Raw genomic sequence first — 18,090 nt, forward strand, 5'->3', positions numbered from 1 at the left:
TATGAAATACATCAAGTAGAGGTTCATGAAATAAGAAACGATGACATTCATTTGGTTATGCAGATGTATTATGATACCACTTTTATCACCTTATCAAAATGTGATATGTTACATTAAAATCTATGATTTAATTATAGACAGTTTAGCCCTATATGTGGTATAGCGAGCTATACATTAGTCATAGAAAATATATGTAATGAAAAAATTAGATTCTTGCCAAATTGAACAATAAAGCACACGTGAAATATAGTGTGAGAGTCATATCGGTTCACATATTTCTAGTAATAAGAAAATGGCAAGTTTGGGCAGTTGGTACTCTTATGGAGTATAGAAATTTGGATGTCCTGAAAGTGACATAGATATCTGAATGATAATAGATGGCCTATATAGAAAAGGAATGGTACCAAATATATTCAGTTATCATTGATCAGTACTGACACTATCACGAGATATTGAAATTATATCGATATGTTTAAGGAACCGATATGCATTTGCGCGCGGAATATAATGGACTAGATAATGGGGATCTTATAACTTAGTCCAATTTTGATTGTCGACATATAATCTATGATTATAAATGAGCTCATGGACTAAATATCTAACTATTGACCTGAAGTCAATTGAAGTTATGAATATTGAAAAATGAAACTATACAGTTTGCATTATCGAGTCATCATCTTGTGCATTTAGAGATTAAGTTCATCCTTTACATGTTAATTAGTTTTATTTTATATAAATTATTACATTGTTATATAACTGTTGTTTAGAATTAGTTTTATATCATATGTATGAACATGTTTTATAATATTGTTTTATTTGGATAAATGTTTAAAAAGCTAAAATGTTATCTTACGAGATACTCCAACGAGATAACTCCCTATAGGAGCCTTTCGAGTTTTGGGAACTCATGATTATATATGAATCTCTACGACACGATTGTAATGTTATCGTGATTATTTCCCAAATGGATATTTAAATTCATGTAGAGTTTGTTTGAAGGAAATTATTATTGTCTCAACCTGAAGTTTGAGCATATAAAAATAATGATAAATGAGTTTCATGCTAAACATATGAAATTAGTTTATGGTCCAGAAGTACCATAACGATTGGAAAATAATGTAGTCAAAGTCTACAATAAGAATGCCAATTCATACATATGTGGTTTAGCAAAGAAAATCGCTCAAAAGTATTGGATGATTTATTCAATAATTATCGGATTGATTCTCCTTAAGATAAAGAATTAAGCAATGATGGCTACACTCTTTTTCCCTTTGACTAGGTTTTTTGTTCCAATGGGTTTTTCCTAGCAAGGTTTTTAACGAGGTAGCACAATAAGCGCATTGATATGCAATGATTATCAAGATGAGTTATTTTTAACATATAATGTTATGTCATCTATCAAGAAGTTCCCTATCACTATTGTGGAAATATTATTTGAAATGAAAATCCAAGAGTCATCACAAATGACTATAACCAGATTGTGAGAATTAAAGAAATGAAGATTGAAATTGTCAAGGATTTGAAGATATCAAGTTTATCAACTACACTGGATTTTATTCAACTATCGAGACGAGAAGTTACGTTAAAGTATGGTTCATTTCAAGATACATCAAGTTATGTAGTCATCAGGGGGAGTAGACACGCGTTGTACTCTTTTTCCTTATCTATGATTTTGTCCCACCGGGTTTTCCATAGAAAGGTTTTAACGAGGCAACTATTATTATGCGTGTTTGAAGATTAGTGTACTCTTTTCCTTCGCCGGTGTTTTTCCCAAGGGGTTTTTCTAGTGAGGTTTTTAACGAGGCATCTTCTTCAGTAATGGACATGTAATGGACATCCAAGGGGGAGTGTTATAAAATATTATTATGTAATATTATATGGATGTCCATATGTTAGGATATTCTAGAGATATTAAATTATGGAAACTCTACTATATTCTGTGTGTATATATATAGATAGTTTTTGTCTCTCTCTATTCTCTCTAATTCTCTCCTCTCCTTATTTCACAACAAATATAAATTTTTTTGTTGAAAACCTATTAAGCCATACAAGAATAGATCGAAACAGTTTCATAAAAGTTTACGCCATGGGATTGAAAAACAGAGTCTGACTTGAAGGTCCTGTTATTGCAAGAACGGCATGTCGCATGAAACATCGCAACCACTGGACTTGGGAATTTTGTCACCAGCAAGAGTGTTTCAGTATTATTTGTTGCAGCGTGAACAATGCCCTTATTTGCATTCAGATATAATAAATCACAAGTATATTCAATTATATGACACCACAGAAATTAAACTAGCTAGTAATGCTTTCACACTTTACTTTGGCAGCATATTTCGTGTACAACACTACAACAATCATACATGACATCCTTATATTCCTTGTTAAGCCAAAACCATGAATTTGGTCACAAAATAGACTCACGCCCTATGTCACGTCGAATACTTGCAACCGAGTTATAGTAACAAAGTTGGAATGACCACAGTTTTCTGAGGTGTAGCTATCTTTGCCTTTTTGGACTGAGTGTCTTTGCATCACCATTAGTTTTTTTTTTTACCAGCATTCACCTAAAAACAGAAGACATAGCATGTTGGTAACTTTCCGTATTAAAAAAAAAAAAAACAGCCAACTAAGAACAAGCGAAAGATAGTTATTTGAACGCAATATTACATTGGCTGGTTTCTCATCCTCCGAGTCCTCATCTCCATCCTCAAAATCATCATCCTGTCACTCATGGCGGTCGTCTGCAAAGGCAGATTCAGTAATTAACCTCTTAGTTCTGAAAACATCAATAAGCTAATCATCTTCGTAACATGAAAAAAAAAGCTAGAAGAAACCATCAAATAAATAGTTCACTTAAAATACATAACAAAACCCAGACGAACAGAGGGGTCCTATACTCCTATGATCAGCATTGCCATCTCGATAGCTATACATTTTATACAGTATATTAAGTAGTATTGAGCTGAAAGTTCCTGCGATCCGAAGAAATAAGAATGTAAGCAACACAAAGTATAATTTAAAGGATAGTTCACCCACCACAGCTAGGTATTCCATAACATGAATCCTTCCAATCATCCAGTTGTGAGAAATCTCATAACCCATCATTAAACTACTATTAATCGGCGAATATTTTCTGTTGCTTCTCATGTTCGCCTGGTTTTTCAAATGGTTAAAGTTCATGGATACATAGCATTTAGAGTGCTACAGCAATTGGAGTAAGCGTTGATGGGTTCCGTATTTGCCAGTTGTTGTGCATCAAGCCTGGCGTTATATGGCACCTGCACATAAATTATGTCAGTTTTTGGTATAAACCATGTTCATTCCCTTTATACAGAAACAACTGACAGGCAACTGCCTTGGGCTAACGAAAGCAGCTAACCTGATACAGACCTTCCGAGGCAGGCCTTATTCTGCGCAAACGCAGACATAGCTACACACAAACGAGAAACAACCTTACAACTATATTACACACCATCCATAGACCATACCCCCTTTTGGCTCCCTTTACACCAAAAACATAATATTTCTACTTGTCTAGTATTTCTAAAAGATACAAACTTACAAATCTCATCAAATAAGCTTGTTATCAGCCAATGATAAAAAAAGGTTCTTCAATAATGTGGTAGCGAATATATGTACAGTGTATAAACATACATGTTATCAACCAATGCCGACTATGGTAGCAAAATTCTTCAAATATTATTCGTGTTCGATGTTTGATTGAACAACAATGTCCATGTTATCATTTAAAGAAGTTATAAAATCTAGTCTCTAGAGTGTACAGCGAATCATAGCTGCCAAAGTTCATATTATTTGACTACCAAAGTCAAATAACGACAATATAAATAGGATAGAGGGACTTCTAAACAGGGGAGTGGAATAATCAGTATAGCATATCAGCACCTATAAATTTCAAATTAAGCTAAAATCCAATGAAATAAAAATGCAAGCCATATATTTGTACAGACATTGTGCACCAGTCGTAGCTAGGTTTCCCATAAGATGAATGCTTCCATTTTTGCAGTTGTGAGAAATATTAAAATCTCCGTCGAAAACCAAATCAAATGACAGCTGAAGCTGAAGGAGTGTCCTGGCCTTAGCATGCCCGTAATTAGCTTCTTGTCACGGGTTTTGGCTTGGACAAACACAATTTCTTTTCCCTTGTTATTTTCGTTACCGATTAATCTATGTACCGAAATGAAATGCCACTGAGAGTTGCCTGAATAACACAAAGCACAATTCAGAATGCAATGCTCCTGAGTACGGGCGAAATGGGGATGACATACCCTGGTGTCACGGTCCGCTACTTTTGCCGGACCGTGGCGCGCACCCTTGCCCGTCTCAAGGCAAGATGCAAACACAAGGATCTTCGTACTAGTGAGGGATCGCCCACTAGCACGATACTCGGGTCTCGGGTCGGTGTGTGTCGGGAATCCTAGTCACGATTATCAAGTCCGACACACGAAAGCAATAAAAGTAAGCAATACGATTATTGAAAGCAAGCAACAAGCAACAACAAGCTTTTGGATGAGAAGCGGTTTTTCATTGACTAACACCTCTCAAAGAGGGAAATTTGATTATTTGGTCCTGGTAGCATGATACATTGAATTTACAAGTTTAGTTCAGAATAGCGATATACCTATTTATGGAAACCTATTCTAAAACTACTAAGAAAATACTTACTACAAATGTACAAGGAAAATGAAATTACATAAGCATAAATAAATCTAAGGGCTCGAGTGTGCGGATCGTCACACTCTCCCCCACCTAATCTGTTGCCGCCCTCGGCAACACAAAAATCTTGAATGGTGCTTCAAAGGAGACATCCTCGGTGAGCTCGACCGTCCATGCGGTGTTGGGGATTGGCTTGTACCACTCGGCTTGAATGTGCGCCGTCCCAAACAATGATCGCCTCTTCGTCCCTTCAAGGATAGGTGGAGTTCCTTGACATAGAAGGCGCCGAACATCATGTTCTCCAAGTCCACCACGGCCTCCTTGTCTCTCGAACGCCCGCTTTGCCGCTGGAAAAGTGCTCTCTCGGGCTTTCTCCAAGTCTCGGCTCCAACGGACCTTCACTTTTTCTCTCCTCACTTCAAAGACCTGCATTCAAGGGAATGTGAGATCTCCGACGCCGAATCGGCATTTCGCGCGGCCCCTGATGGTACGAGGCCTTCTCTCTTGGGTCGACTGACCCGCAAACCAGGACGTCGATTCAACACATCGACGCGGCCCCCTGATGGTACGAGGCCTTATCTCTTGGGTCGACCGACCCGCAAACCAGGACGTCGACTCGGACATCGACGCGGCCCCCTGATGGTACGAGGCCTACTTCTTTGGGCATCTCGGCCCTCATTGTCTACTCCTCGGTGAGGGGGTAGACTCTTCTTTCGTCCCCAGGCCACTTAGCATCGTAGTTAGCCTGGGTCTTGTTCGTCCTCGGCTCCACCGAACCTTTAGGCATTCTCCAAGGTCGCATCCCTTGTTTCGGCGTCGGTATCACCCTCATAGCCGAAATTCGATCTTGCCCCTTGTCTTCGTCGCCTCACCGTCTTCACTACGATAGACCCCATTAGTAGCATCGATCCGTCACTCGGTTTCAATACCACTAATGCTTTACGAAAGAACGCATCCCGAGTACTAACTTGAAGTCATCCACGAACGGTGGTGAAGTCGAGCTCCCCCGCCCACTCACCCACTTGGACCGCGACCTTCTTAGCCACTCCTTGGACGCGTCTCATTTTCCCGTTGGCCAGACGCTTCAGGCAACGTTAGCATCCCGCAAAACTAGCCCCAACCGATCAGCTTCTTCTTTCGTAACAAAGTTGTGGGAGGCACCCGAGTCGATCAAAGCTCGTGCGTGCTTCCCATTCACCATCATGTCCACGTACATGAGCCCGTTGGATTTCTTGGCGGGGAATCTTCGTATTTCCCCATCGCGACGATCCGTTGAAGTGAGCCCATCCGTGGTTGGTCTTCACCATCACTCGAGTCTTCGTTACACTCTTGGTGATAGTCGGCCAACGCCCCATCAAGACGCTCTTGAGCCCCTTTCGGCATCTTCTTGAACATGGCATTGAACTCCGCTTGGTTCGGACAATCGGCCATCTTGTGAGGACCCTTGCACACAAACACGCGAACGGTCTCTTCGTTGTGGAAGCGAGAGTTTCCCCCTTCGAAGACGAGCTTGAGGGCGAGTTCGTAGTGCTCGCCGATTGGGCTTGACTTCCTTGTGAGCGAACCGATCGTTCCCAATCGAAATGGCGCTGTTTTGTGGCCTTTGTCCATTGTACCCACTCTGTGGCGCACCGATATTCCCCGTTGGTGCCACCACTCTTGGTGCCTCTCGCTCTCCGTGAAAGTCGAGTAGGCGCTCCGCAGCTCCGATATGGCCGCAGAGACAGCGTTTTGGGATTACGCCTCATGACCTCTTGTTGTGCCCACCTCTTCAACCCGTCAATGAACTCGAATGTCCTATCCGTCTCGGACATTTCGCTAATCTTGAGCATGCACGCTGAGAATTCCCTCACATATTCCCGGATTGATTTGGTGTGCTTGATTTCCTTCAACTTCTTCCGAGCAACAAACTCCGTGTTCTCGGGGTAGAAGTGATCCTTCAAGATCCTCTTGAAGTCGGCCCACGATGTCACCGTAATCGTGCCCGCATCAATTTCCTTGTACCTAGCCCTCCACCACATCTTGGCATCGTCGACTAGATACATGCTTGCCGTGACAACTTCCGCGTCTTCGTCGAGCCCACTTACTCGGAAGTATTGCTCCATATCGAAGATAAAGTTATCCACCGCTTTCGAATCCCTCGCCCCATCGTAGGCACGAGGCGGAGGTGCCTTCACCTTATGGCCCCCCAACGATTTCCCATCATTGCCCACCGCTTTCACGAGCGTGGCGCAAGTGTTCTCTAACATCTCGACCTTTCGGTGCAGATGATTGATCTCTTCCTCCCGATCATCGGGGATCGCCTCACCGATCGCTTGGATGCGGGTATTCAACCCATCCACCTTCGTCTCGAGTTCACAAACCGTCTTTTGCAACTCCTCGAGGCTCGCTGCCATTCGCATCACGATGTCCTCGAGTTTGGGAAGCTTGACGTCGATTGCGTCCTCTAAGGCATCCACTCGGTCCTCGATTGTTCCGCCCATTTTCTCGATCTCGATAAACAAATGCGGCTTGCAGACGCCCGTCCGAAGACCGGCTCGATACCAAATGTCACGGTCCGCTACTTTTGCCGGACCGTGGCGCGCACTCCTGCCGTCTCAAGGCAAGATGCAAACACAAGGATCTTCGTACTAGTGAGGGATCGCCCACTAGCACGATACTCGGGTCTCGGGTCGGTGTGTGTCGGGAATCCTAGTCACGATTATCAAGTCCGACACACGAAAGCAATAAAAGTAAGCAATACGATTATTGAAAGCAAGCAACAAGCAACAACAAGCTTTTGGATGAGAAGCGGTTTTTCATTGACTAGCACCTCTCAAAGAGGGAAATTTGATTATTTGGTCCTGGTAGCAGGATACATTGAATTTACAAGTTTAGTTCAGAATAGCGATATACCTATTTATGGAAACCTATTCTAAAACTACTAAGAAAATACTTACTACAAATGTACAAGGAAAATGAAATTACATAAGCATAAATAAATCTAAGGGCTCGAGTGTGCGGATCGTCACACCTGGCATACCTCTTTTCCCTTAACCTCGAAACCTTCATATAACTAGTACAGTACAATTTGATGACCATAGGTCCATAACACCACAGGTCTAACAAAAGTTAAAAAAAATAGTCCAATTTCTAAACAGAACATCATGTTGACTTTATCATTAACATGTCAATTCCATTAGGACTGGAGACTGTGGGGTGTAGTTTTAATTAATAAATTAATATTTGATTATCAAATTAAATTAGAAGAATTCGGGATGGAAGTTTGGTAATTAGCCTATTAGTAGTATATTCACAAATAGTGGATTTTGACCAATATACTCTCAAAATATGTCGTTTACCAAATATATGAAAATAGTGGATTGATGGTGGAGTCCACTAATTTCACTTAATATGTTTTTATGAACTAGGGCCGGTATCGAGTTCGGAAAGCAACGATTTTTTTGCCAAACCGAAGATCTCATGAAGACGATTAATTTGGAAAATAGTTGTCACTTTGCGAACTCGTGACCAAGAGATGTGCAGTCAAAGTTTACTAGACGATAAAGAAAATCTGAAACCTTTGTCAATGTAATTATGACAGGAACTGTATAAGTGTCAAACTGTAGAAACTCTTCATCACTGACATCAATTTCTGGCTGATCCTTGAACTAGCGTCAGCAGCAATGACCTGAACTCGTGGTACTCGCGTATGGTTCAGAGCAGCCTGCACAAACAAAAGAGTTCAGTGTACGCTCTAACACCTACATAGCAGTTTCATAGAACAAATTTCTCTTTTAGTCCAATTAACTTCAGTATCTTCCAAAGGATGGGAATTAAATCACCTAAAACCTTTTATAATTTTAACCCTTAAACATGGCGAAACTAATACAAGGCTTTGTCAAAGATAAGAGAGGGGTAAAGTGGCGAGAAAATGAAATGCCGAAATCTGCAGAAGGTGGGTGCATCAGTAGATAGGCAAGTGAATATTACCTTGATGCCTGATCTCGCTACATGCCGCCAATATCAACTCAAAATGCGGCCTCAGTAATCTTTAAGACCTTCACAAAACATTCACATTTTTGCAGTATCCTTAACAAATCATTAATGTATTATAGAGAGTATCTTTTGAACAAAAATTCATACCAGCTCCACTTTTACTTCCCAATAGGCCTCTCTCTGTAGAGCAAGTGCCAGTTCCGACGATAATTCTTCACCTCCTTTGCCCTGACATGCCAAAATCACTCAGTAACTGATGTCTAATACTTTTAGAAAGTTATCCAAAGAAGGAATCAAATAAAGGGAAACTAAATAAGGGCGCACGTAGAAGGGATTAGGCTCAAGATTTGACCCAATTATCGTACTGTAAAGATCGAAAGCTGAAGTTGAAATTGGATGTGTTCTACTGTTTCTAAAACAAACTAGAAATTTAAACAAAAAATCTGCAATTACTGAAATCCTACAAAGAAGAAGATAACACAGCCAAACCGTGAAAACCGCTAAGAATATAAACATTGTCAATCAGTTCAGACGTCAACAGGTCAGGGGAACTCAGCATGAACTACTTCAGATAAAATACATACCTGATACATGGGTGAAGCTGTTGCACTACCAAGTTCAGGCCGATAAGAATTAGGTCTACCAAGTTTCCCGTATCTTGATCAGGCCGATAAGAACTAGGTCTACCAAGTTCAGCCTGCATTTCGCCATAAATACAACATTAAACAACTAGTGTTTATTCAAATGTATCAAACTTCAAAGAGAAGAAATAACACTGCCTTCACACTTGCAGTAACATCAGTTTCCCTTATCTTGATACTTTGTGACTCGTCATCCTGTAACCCCCAACGTATACATTATACAATAACGCACATAAAATACTCCATTTGTCTTAAGTCATTCGTTTACCTCTTTTATTCCGCCGTTTTACAGAGATGGAAATAGCTGAACTCATTTGAGATTCTTCCTCCGCACTTCCATCAGTAGATAAGTGAGTAATACCTTGACACCTGCACCATAAAGGCATCCAGCAAATTCCCATCAGAACTGACCACAAGACGGTCTATATATAAATCCCAACAGGTCTTTCCCTCCACAATGCATAGAGATGAAAGATCAGTTCCAGTCCCTGAAAAACCGTGCAGGAATCATTGCTATAAAATTAAATCAAGGTTTCAGTCACGGTCACAGTATCACCACAAAGTGCAGCCGCAGCAATTTTCAAGACCTTTACAGATGATTTGCTTTTGGTTTCAATCTTAATTTAAAACATTGAATTTATTCATTGGAATATCCTTAATCAACCATTAATGTATTGATGATATAACAAATATCTTTTGAACAAAATTTCTTACCAGCTCCACTTTTACTTACCAATAGGCCTCGCTGTAGAGCAAGTGCCAGTCTGACGATAATTCTTCATCTCTTTTACCCTGCGACATGCGCTAAGAGTCAGTAACTGATGTCTGACAATTCTAAGTTATCCAAAGAAGGAACCGAATAAAGGAGGCTAAACCAAGGGCACACGTAAGAAGTAGATCACAATCAAGAGTTTGACCAAGCCATCGAATTGTAATGTTTGAAAAGGGAAGATGAAATTGGAAGTGTTCTATTGTTTCTAAGAGAATCTACAAATTTAAACAAGAATTCCGCAATTACTGAAATCCTGTAGAGAAGACAGCATGAACTACGTGAGTTAAGATAACTACATACCTGATACATCGGTGCAGCAGTTGCACACTTGCACTGCAATCAACGTGTATTGAAACCTTTCCATGATCAGGTCGAGAAGAACTAGGTCTACCAAGTTCAGCCTGCATTTCGCGATAAATACATTAACAAGGGGATAAAAATTACCTTCACACTTGCAATAACATCAGTTCACCCTATCTTGATTCTAGCCCAACCATTTGCCTATCATAGATTCAGTGACAAAACAAAGATCAGCATGTACCCCAAAAATATACAATAAGACTATTCTCTACCACATTCTCAATTCATGGACTATACCACCAATTGTACCAGTTGTACGGTGTGGAATCTAAGCTTTAACATCTTTTCTACATTGAGAAAAGCTACTTGCGCCACAATGTCACACTATTTTGGAGGTCGCTGGCATTTCCATAAATAATGGAGCTGATCAGGTCGAGAAGAACTAGGTCTACCAAGTTCAGCATGCATTTCGTGATAAAATTTAAAGAACTTCTGTTTATTCACAACTGTAACAAAGAGAAGTAACACTACCTCCACACTTGCAATAATATCAATTCCCCCTATCTTGATTCTAGCCGAACCATTTGCCTATCATAGATCCAGTGACAAAAACAAAGATCAGCTTGTACTCCAATTATATGCAACTAATTAAGGTTTAGAAGTGTGTTGTTCCCGCTTCGGCTGAAAAAGCTCTAGAAGCCATCAGCTCTGAAATTCAGATAGTCGGCTGCACGAATTTGAAAGAAGTCATTGATAAGGTTTTCAGGAGACTAGATTGACTACATACATCGGGAGACGAGACATACTCAATTTCACCATTGTATATCTCACCTTGTAGGACTTGTAAACTTTTGCATTAGGTTAACATATGTAAATATATGGACAATTCTCAAGCTATAAACCCAAAGCTTTCAATTTGACTTAGCAGAGAAACATAGGAGCAAGGAAGGCTGGTCCTTGGCAGTATTCCGATGTGGGAAAATTTTGGTCGAGAAATATCAAGAATTCTTTTGGGTCATTCCCTCTAAATTTTGGAATTTGTATTACCTATCTGTGCCATATTTTGAAGTTTTGCTGATAACTTGTCATTTATATTCATGCTCTGAGAATGCACGACTTAAAATGATGGCGAGGTAGTAAACAATTCGCCGTGTACTAAAAATGAATACAAATCAGAAGAAAATTATGACCCTTCTAAGAGTAAGGTAGTTATCAAAAGGACCGTTTTAAGTTTACCGGTGGTAAAATACTAATTGTGCAGGGTGCAAACTTCTACCACAACTTCCTTGACAAAAAAATGGAGAATTGATTCAAGGTAAACTAGGCATAAACTTATGTTAGCCTATTGTGTTACTACTCATTTATTTAAATTCATATACCTTTCACAAATTTTGAAACGGATATTGAAATATGTAAGACGCGTCTGTTTATTTCAAGCTTGCCTGCCTATCGGCTATCGCCCATCTTTGTTCATGTTGCTAACTTTCAGTTTGGTCGTACTCCTTCATTTTGTAAACCAATGGGTTAACTTAAGACAGCTTTCACACTCGATTAAAATATAAAAAGATTGTGAGAGATCTTAAATTAAGACGATCTGAAGGCTTAAGCAAGACCAAATCTCTTCAAATATTTTGTAGCTGTATATGTAGAGTGTATAGTACAAGTTATCAATCAACGTCGGCTATGGTAGCAAATTTCTTCAAAACTGCCAATTTTTTATGTTTTTCTACGATATACCCCTCCATCTTATATACCCCTCTACTTGTTCAAGTAGAGTCTAATCGAATCGTATAACTCCTCACAGCTTCACATCTTTCTCACATGGATTATCTTATTCATTTGAACTCTTGAATCATTCTCACTATAATTCAACACAAATTCTCATTTGTGACGGCCAATATCCGTCAATAGGTTGTGACGGGTTAAATAAAACACATTGAATTACTGCAAGTCGTATGCTCCCATTTCCCTTATGATATCATACCCCTTGCCATTGAATATTAGCAAGGGGAACATGAACAATCCCATGTGTACTTTAGCCAATTAGCCATACTAAACAACGAGAGGGAGAATTATGTTTGTTTGCAAATTGGAAAGAAGAAAAAATTCATTCAACAAAAAATTGGAGGGTACGTACAATATATAAAAAAAAGATGGTTCATATCATTTGACTATCAAAGTCAAATAGCCACAATATAAATAAGATGGAGTGTGTATTCTTATTTGTTCATATAATTTGTCTACCAAAGTCAAATACCAACTAATGTCACATAACTTAAGATCTCATAAAATAATAATTGGATTCACGTAATAATGTACGGAGTATAAGATAGAGTGCACACTATTCTCTAATCTCTACCATATGTGAAGAGATGAGATGTGGTGGATGAGGGGCCAGTCCTCCCCATTCGGTTTTTGGCATCTTTCTTTGACACTCTCGGAACCCAGTACAATGTCAAGTTTCTGGAGAGAAGTGAGTTTGGGCATCCATTTTGGCATGGATTTCAGTTTGGGCCAATCCCAAATGTTAAGATATCGGAGGGAAGTGCAGTACTGTATCCCCTCTGGCAATTCCTCCATCTCTTTGAATCCACCCAATTCCAAGTGTTGAAGACTACCAGCAAGGTTATGCCATGACATCCCACCCAACTCCACTTTTGGACAGTCATGTATACGCAAATACTCCAAGGCAGAAAGATGCTCCAACCATCCTCTTATGCTAACAAGTTCCGGGCAAAGGTTGATGCATAGGGTTCGCACGGAAGACAATAAATAGGTCGGAAACTCATTTACTTCTCCCAACCTCTCCATTCTCCTATCAGACATTATATCTATCTCTGAAAGAAACTGAGTGTACTCGCTTGGCATTGATTTCAGCCACTCCAAGTTGTTGATTGTCAGCCTCTTCAATTTGGGACATGACAAGGGACGAGGTGTGCACCTCATATCTCTTCTGGAATCATATATTTTGAGCTCTTCAAGTTGCGGACATAAAGGGACAAAAATCATATTTTCACAATTGCTTATAGTGAGAATCTTTAGTAGAGGAAAACAGGGAGATGATTCCCACTCTACTTGTCCTTCTCGGCTCCTCCTACTGTCATTAGAGTTGACCATGTGCGACCCTGATTCTGATCTCCGCCACCATCCTTTTAACTCAGGCAACCAAGATAAACGGAGGTTATCGAGGCTGGGGAAGAAGGATGATCCTTCATCCGAGACAAGTGTTTCTGAGTCCGCCACATATTCCATATTATCCAACATCGAAATCTCTAGCGTCTTAAGGTGGGGCAGTTTCCCAATTTGCCAAGGCAGATAGAGAAGCTCACTGCAATCTTCGATCCGCAAAGTGACAAGATTAGGGAAATCGAACAACGCCGAGTTATCCCCCCTCCCTGGCCACCTCGGTATTGTGTCACCATGATACCCCTCCAACTCCAATGCCTTGACATCACGATGAGGCTGCATCTCTTCCAGCAATGCTTGCTCAGACTCCTTGCTTCCATACTCCTCTCCGCGTCTAAAGTTAATAATAATCGTCTCTACGTGTTCCTTACTCCTTAAATAGCCTCCCCCGCCATGTTCTTCCTTCACAAATTTTGCATTTTCAAGAACTGCTATTTCAATCGTCAATCCCCCTTTCAATTTGTTCAGGTGCTTTAGGTCTTCCAACCCATTAAAGCATTGCTTTGAAGCTGATCTTGTTCGCGCACCCACCACAAATTGGCATAAAGTGTGCAGAGAGCTCAACATACTTATGCCGGCCGGCATATGACTTAGCGCATGACATTGAGCTACATTTAAGGTGCATAGATCAACTAGCTTGCCCACATCATCCGGCAGTTGTTTTAAACTCTTGCAAAAATGTAAATTCAAAGTTTGGAGATTTACTAGCTTTGTTATTGACTTGGGGAGAACTTTCAGATCACTATTGTATGAGAGGTCTAAACTCCTCAGATGCAACAGTTTACCTATTGATTTTGGTAAACTTTTGGCATCTGAATAACTCAAATCTAAAGACCTCAAGGATGTCCATTTTAGTATTGATTTACATGCTAGTAGTTGGTCCACTATATTTTGGCCAACATTCCTAAGAAAAAGGCACGTACGAATGTGAGAATTATTGAAGACATGTTGTGTGTAAGAGTCATACACAAGAGAGAGATGGCGAACTCTTTTACACACATTAGAAGTATCAAAACTGAACCTGAAAATCTCTTCGCCCGCTACTTTTTCAGCAATATCATGCAAGAGATCGTGAATCTTAAACGACTTAATCCCCCCAAATTCATCCTCGTGTATATCTTGGAAAAAACACCTTTGAAGCAATATAAGAAAGTATTCTTCGCCCAAATTCTCTGAGTTAATGTAGCCTTGTGCCATCCAAAGCTCAATCAACAGTTTCTTATTAATCTTCCAATCCTTGGGAAAGATAGCACAGTAGGCAAAACAAGTCCTCAAGGAAGGGTTAAGTTGATCGTAACTTAACTTCAATATGCGGGTCATCATGCCATCATTACTCTCACTAAGACAGACTAAGCCTTTGTCGTGAAATGATAACCACTCAGACTTGGATTGACCACGCAGAAGACTTCCGACTACTCTAATAGCAAGCGGGACATTGGTACACTTTTTTACAATCTCTTTGCCAAGTTTAACCCATTCTTCATCTCTTTCTTCTCCTTGAAACGCCATCCTTTCGAACAAATGCCATGACTCCTGTTCTGACAATCCTTGCAACACATGCACTTGATCACTTTGAATCAAATGGGCAGTTTTTTTCGAGCGAGTAGTTACAATTATCCAACTCCCTCTTCCCCCTACGTTCAAAAACCCTTTGAACTTCTGCCATTCATGATAACTTTCAGTCCACACATCATCTAACACGAGCAAGTATTTTTTCCCTCCAAGTTGCTCCTTAACTTCATTATGTATGTCCTCCAAAGACGTTTTATCACTAACAGAGAATCCTTTCACCACCTTCGCTAAATGCCCTTTCAAGTCCAACTGTTGTTGATCCTGATCAGCGATGCAAGTCCATCTCTTCAGTGGGAATGCCTCAGTGATCCTAGGATCGTTAAACACAAGTTGGGCAAGAGCGGTTTTTCCCAAACCTCCCATACCCATAATTGCAAGCAAAGAAACATTTGGGTGATCTACATTAACAGAACCCAACAGCACACCTACAATCTTCTCCACATCTTCCTCCCTCCCGATGATTACATCAGACAAACAAGAAGTCGTTTCCTCCTTTGTAAATTTGATAGGCTTAAAGTCAACCTTAAAACTAAACTGATCACTCTTAGTGGCAATTTTGTTCAACTTGCCGTTAACCATTTTGACTTTACTTGATAGTCTATGAGTAAGAAGCTTAAATCGAAAAAAATAGGATATCACCTTGTTGCCTTTGAGTTGATTCTGCTTGGCAAGGGTTAGGAACTCATCTAACACATCATCGGCATCGTAAACAGCATCTTTGAGCTCTTGAATGTAATTCTTCTCCTGGCTGCTGAGCAAGTCCTGCTTGGCATCAGCATCCTCAAGAACAGCTTTGATGGTTTGGACAGTGTTTTGGAGATCATCAAGCTGGGATTTGTAGTAAGAAATAGAGCACACTGAGTGCATCTGAAGCAAAGTTTGGATAGCACCAAGTATAACTTGAACTAAAGACAACGTATTTGACAGATCCATGATTGTGGGAAAGGAATGATTTCTCTGGAGTTTTTGTTTTGTTTTTCTGTATGTTTGTAAATGCAAGATTTCAGATAAATGGATAAGCAATAATAGAGAGGGCAAGATTTCAGAACCACATACGCGTTTTGTAAAATTAGTTGACTTGGAAAAGACTTTTGTCATTGAAATGTCAATGCCAAGTAGGCCAGTAGGACTGGAGTTCGGTTAGATTATCAAATCGGCTCGTTTACACCCACAACTACAAGGAAGTAATTATTAATTCTACAAAGGTAACAACTCAAAGTTCGAATAATGGAGAACTCAACACTAATAAGTTCAATTTCTTTTTTGAATCAAAATTTTCTCATTGAATCTTTTATTACAGATTTCTTACACAGATTAAGGAAAGATTTGTGCTCCATGTACCGCCAATGAGTTATAATTAAGATACTCTTGTTTATTAAAGGGTCTGTTTGGCAAACAGTAAAATCGTATTCATAATAGTGGATGATGTTAGAAAAATGCAGTTATTAGCAGGTTTGACTATGAAATTAAATTAGAAAAATTAAGAAAGAGTGAGCAGGTTTAAAGCCGACTACAAATTTTTTGTAAAAAAAAAATTATCTATGTACCTAAGCGGTGTCAAACAGTCAAACCCACAAATCCAGCGCCTACTTACATTGGTGGTTCTTTTTTTTACCAACTTTAGACCGAACATATATAAACAGTAGACGGTCAAATACTACCGCATAGTGGCGGGTAATAAAGAAAAATCTTTTGGCATTTCTTAGGTAATAAGTGGAGTAATTTGGTATATATTTGACCCGTCTTAAATGAGAATTTGTGATATGAAGTAGAAATAATTGTGAGAGTACACTTACGAGTATTTGACAACACACGTTTTACATTTATAGCACAACAACCGACCAAACGTGTTTGATGTTATACAAATTTCCTCCTATCCTTCCTTCCTAATTGTACTTTACTTTTAAAATTATTTGAGGTCACTGTTCTAATATTGTTTCATACATTCAACACAAAAGCAAGACGCTTTGTACATTCAATTTGAATTTGAAATTGAAAGGAGTAATTTCTGACACCATCATTTATGTTTCAAGTTCATTATTGTACATTTGGTCGGTTAATGTGCTTTTAAAAATATAACATTTGTCTCTCAAATAATTGTACTTGATTCATCTCAGTTGCAATCCAAACTCTAGGTTCATTTGATCATCCGAATAATCTCATTGGCCGAGCCAGGATTTAAGCTTAGGGGGCGAAAAATTTTAGTGGAGGCGAATTGGTAATGATATAAGTTACACTCGAAAAATATTTTAACTAAAAGTTCCGAAAATTACAATAATGAGTCTGAAACATGGATGATGTTGTCGGAAATTCCTCCTTTCATTTTCAGACCTGTTCACATTATTTCAGGGTGCTAATGATGGAGATGTGAGATAAGTGGTCTAAAAATAAAGGAGTCCAATTATGGAGACATGAGATGAGTGGTCTAAAAATAAAGGAGTCCAATTATTTGAGTTTACAGATGATAAAATCCACACACTTTGGCACAAGATTTCAAACGACAATCATTAAACTTGACTTGCATTTTAGACTCTCAAATCAATGGGCGTCTGATCCCACCTTTTATTCCACCTTCTCCCTTTACCCTCTTACAATCAGTTAAGATAATATATATCGTGTAGGATTGAATGATAAGTAGATGAGACCAAATATAGTACCCTTCATTCTCCTATTTTCTTCTCATTTGCTTTTTGGCGGTCAAAGTTTTCCAACTTTGTCGGGTAAATAAGTTGGAAAATAAAACTAGTTATTTAAAACTAAAATATTTACGATTAATATCAATTTTTAAGAAAAAGAAATTCGACAAAAAAAAAATAACATATAGATATTGAAAAATACGGTCAAAGCCACACTTTGGAGACCGCAATAAAGCAAATGGAAAGAAAATAGGAAAATGGAAGGAATATATTGTAACTGGTTATTAGAAGAGAAATTAGAAAAACAAACACAAATTCTCATTGAAAA

At 39.2% G+C, this 18,090-nt stretch overlaps 1 protein-coding gene and 1 long non-coding RNA gene across 4 annotated transcripts; both read right to left on the reverse strand.

The window, feature by feature from the left end:
• Nucleotides 1-2,028: 2,028 nt before the first annotated feature.
• LOC141611116 (uncharacterized) lies at nt 2,029-4,772 on the reverse strand. Its single transcript, XR_012528514.1, has 3 exons — nt 3,040-4,772; nt 2,671-2,744; nt 2,029-2,567 (listed from the first exon to the last, which is right to left on the reverse strand). It is a non-coding gene; the product is annotated as an uncharacterized LOC141611116 (long non-coding RNA).
• Nucleotides 4,773-9,358: 4,586 nt separating this feature from the next.
• On the reverse strand, nt 9,359-16,268 carry LOC141611107 (putative disease resistance protein RGA1). Of its 3 annotated transcripts, XM_074429522.1 has the most exons (6): nt 15,766-16,268; nt 10,900-10,956; nt 10,369-10,469; nt 10,030-10,088; nt 9,565-9,665; nt 9,359-9,491 (listed from the first exon to the last, which is right to left on the reverse strand). In XM_074429522.1, exons 1-5 carry the CDS (start codon nt 16,222-16,224, stop codon nt 9,607-9,609), a joined length of 735 nt encoding a protein of 244 aa, XP_074285623.1. In that variant the 5' UTR covers nt 16,225-16,268; the 3' UTR covers nt 9,359-9,491; nt 9,565-9,606. The 3 variants fall into 3 exon arrangements, 2 of the variants coding, with proteins under 2 accessions (XP_074285623.1, XP_074285622.1); XR_012528510.1 differs by lacking the exons at nt 9,359-9,491; nt 9,565-9,665; nt 10,030-10,088; nt 15,766-16,268 and having other exon boundaries at nt 10,375-10,569; nt 10,900-11,123; XM_074429521.1 differs by lacking the exons at nt 9,359-9,491; nt 9,565-9,665; nt 10,030-10,088; nt 10,369-10,469; nt 10,900-10,956 and having other exon boundaries at nt 12,512-16,266.
• Nucleotides 16,269-18,090: the final 1,822 nt, after the last annotated feature.

This window comes from Silene latifolia, chromosome 11 (assembly GCF_048544455.1).
Source record: "Silene latifolia isolate original U9 population chromosome 11, ASM4854445v1, whole genome shotgun sequence".
Classification (NCBI taxonomy): Eukaryota; Viridiplantae; Streptophyta; class Magnoliopsida; order Caryophyllales; family Caryophyllaceae; genus Silene; species Silene latifolia.

Coding starts and splice junctions, on each gene's coding strand:
- LOC141611107 (XM_074429521.1), bottom strand. CDS start 16,224: ATGACAAAAGTCTTTTCCAAGTCAACTAATTTTACAAAACGCGTATGT.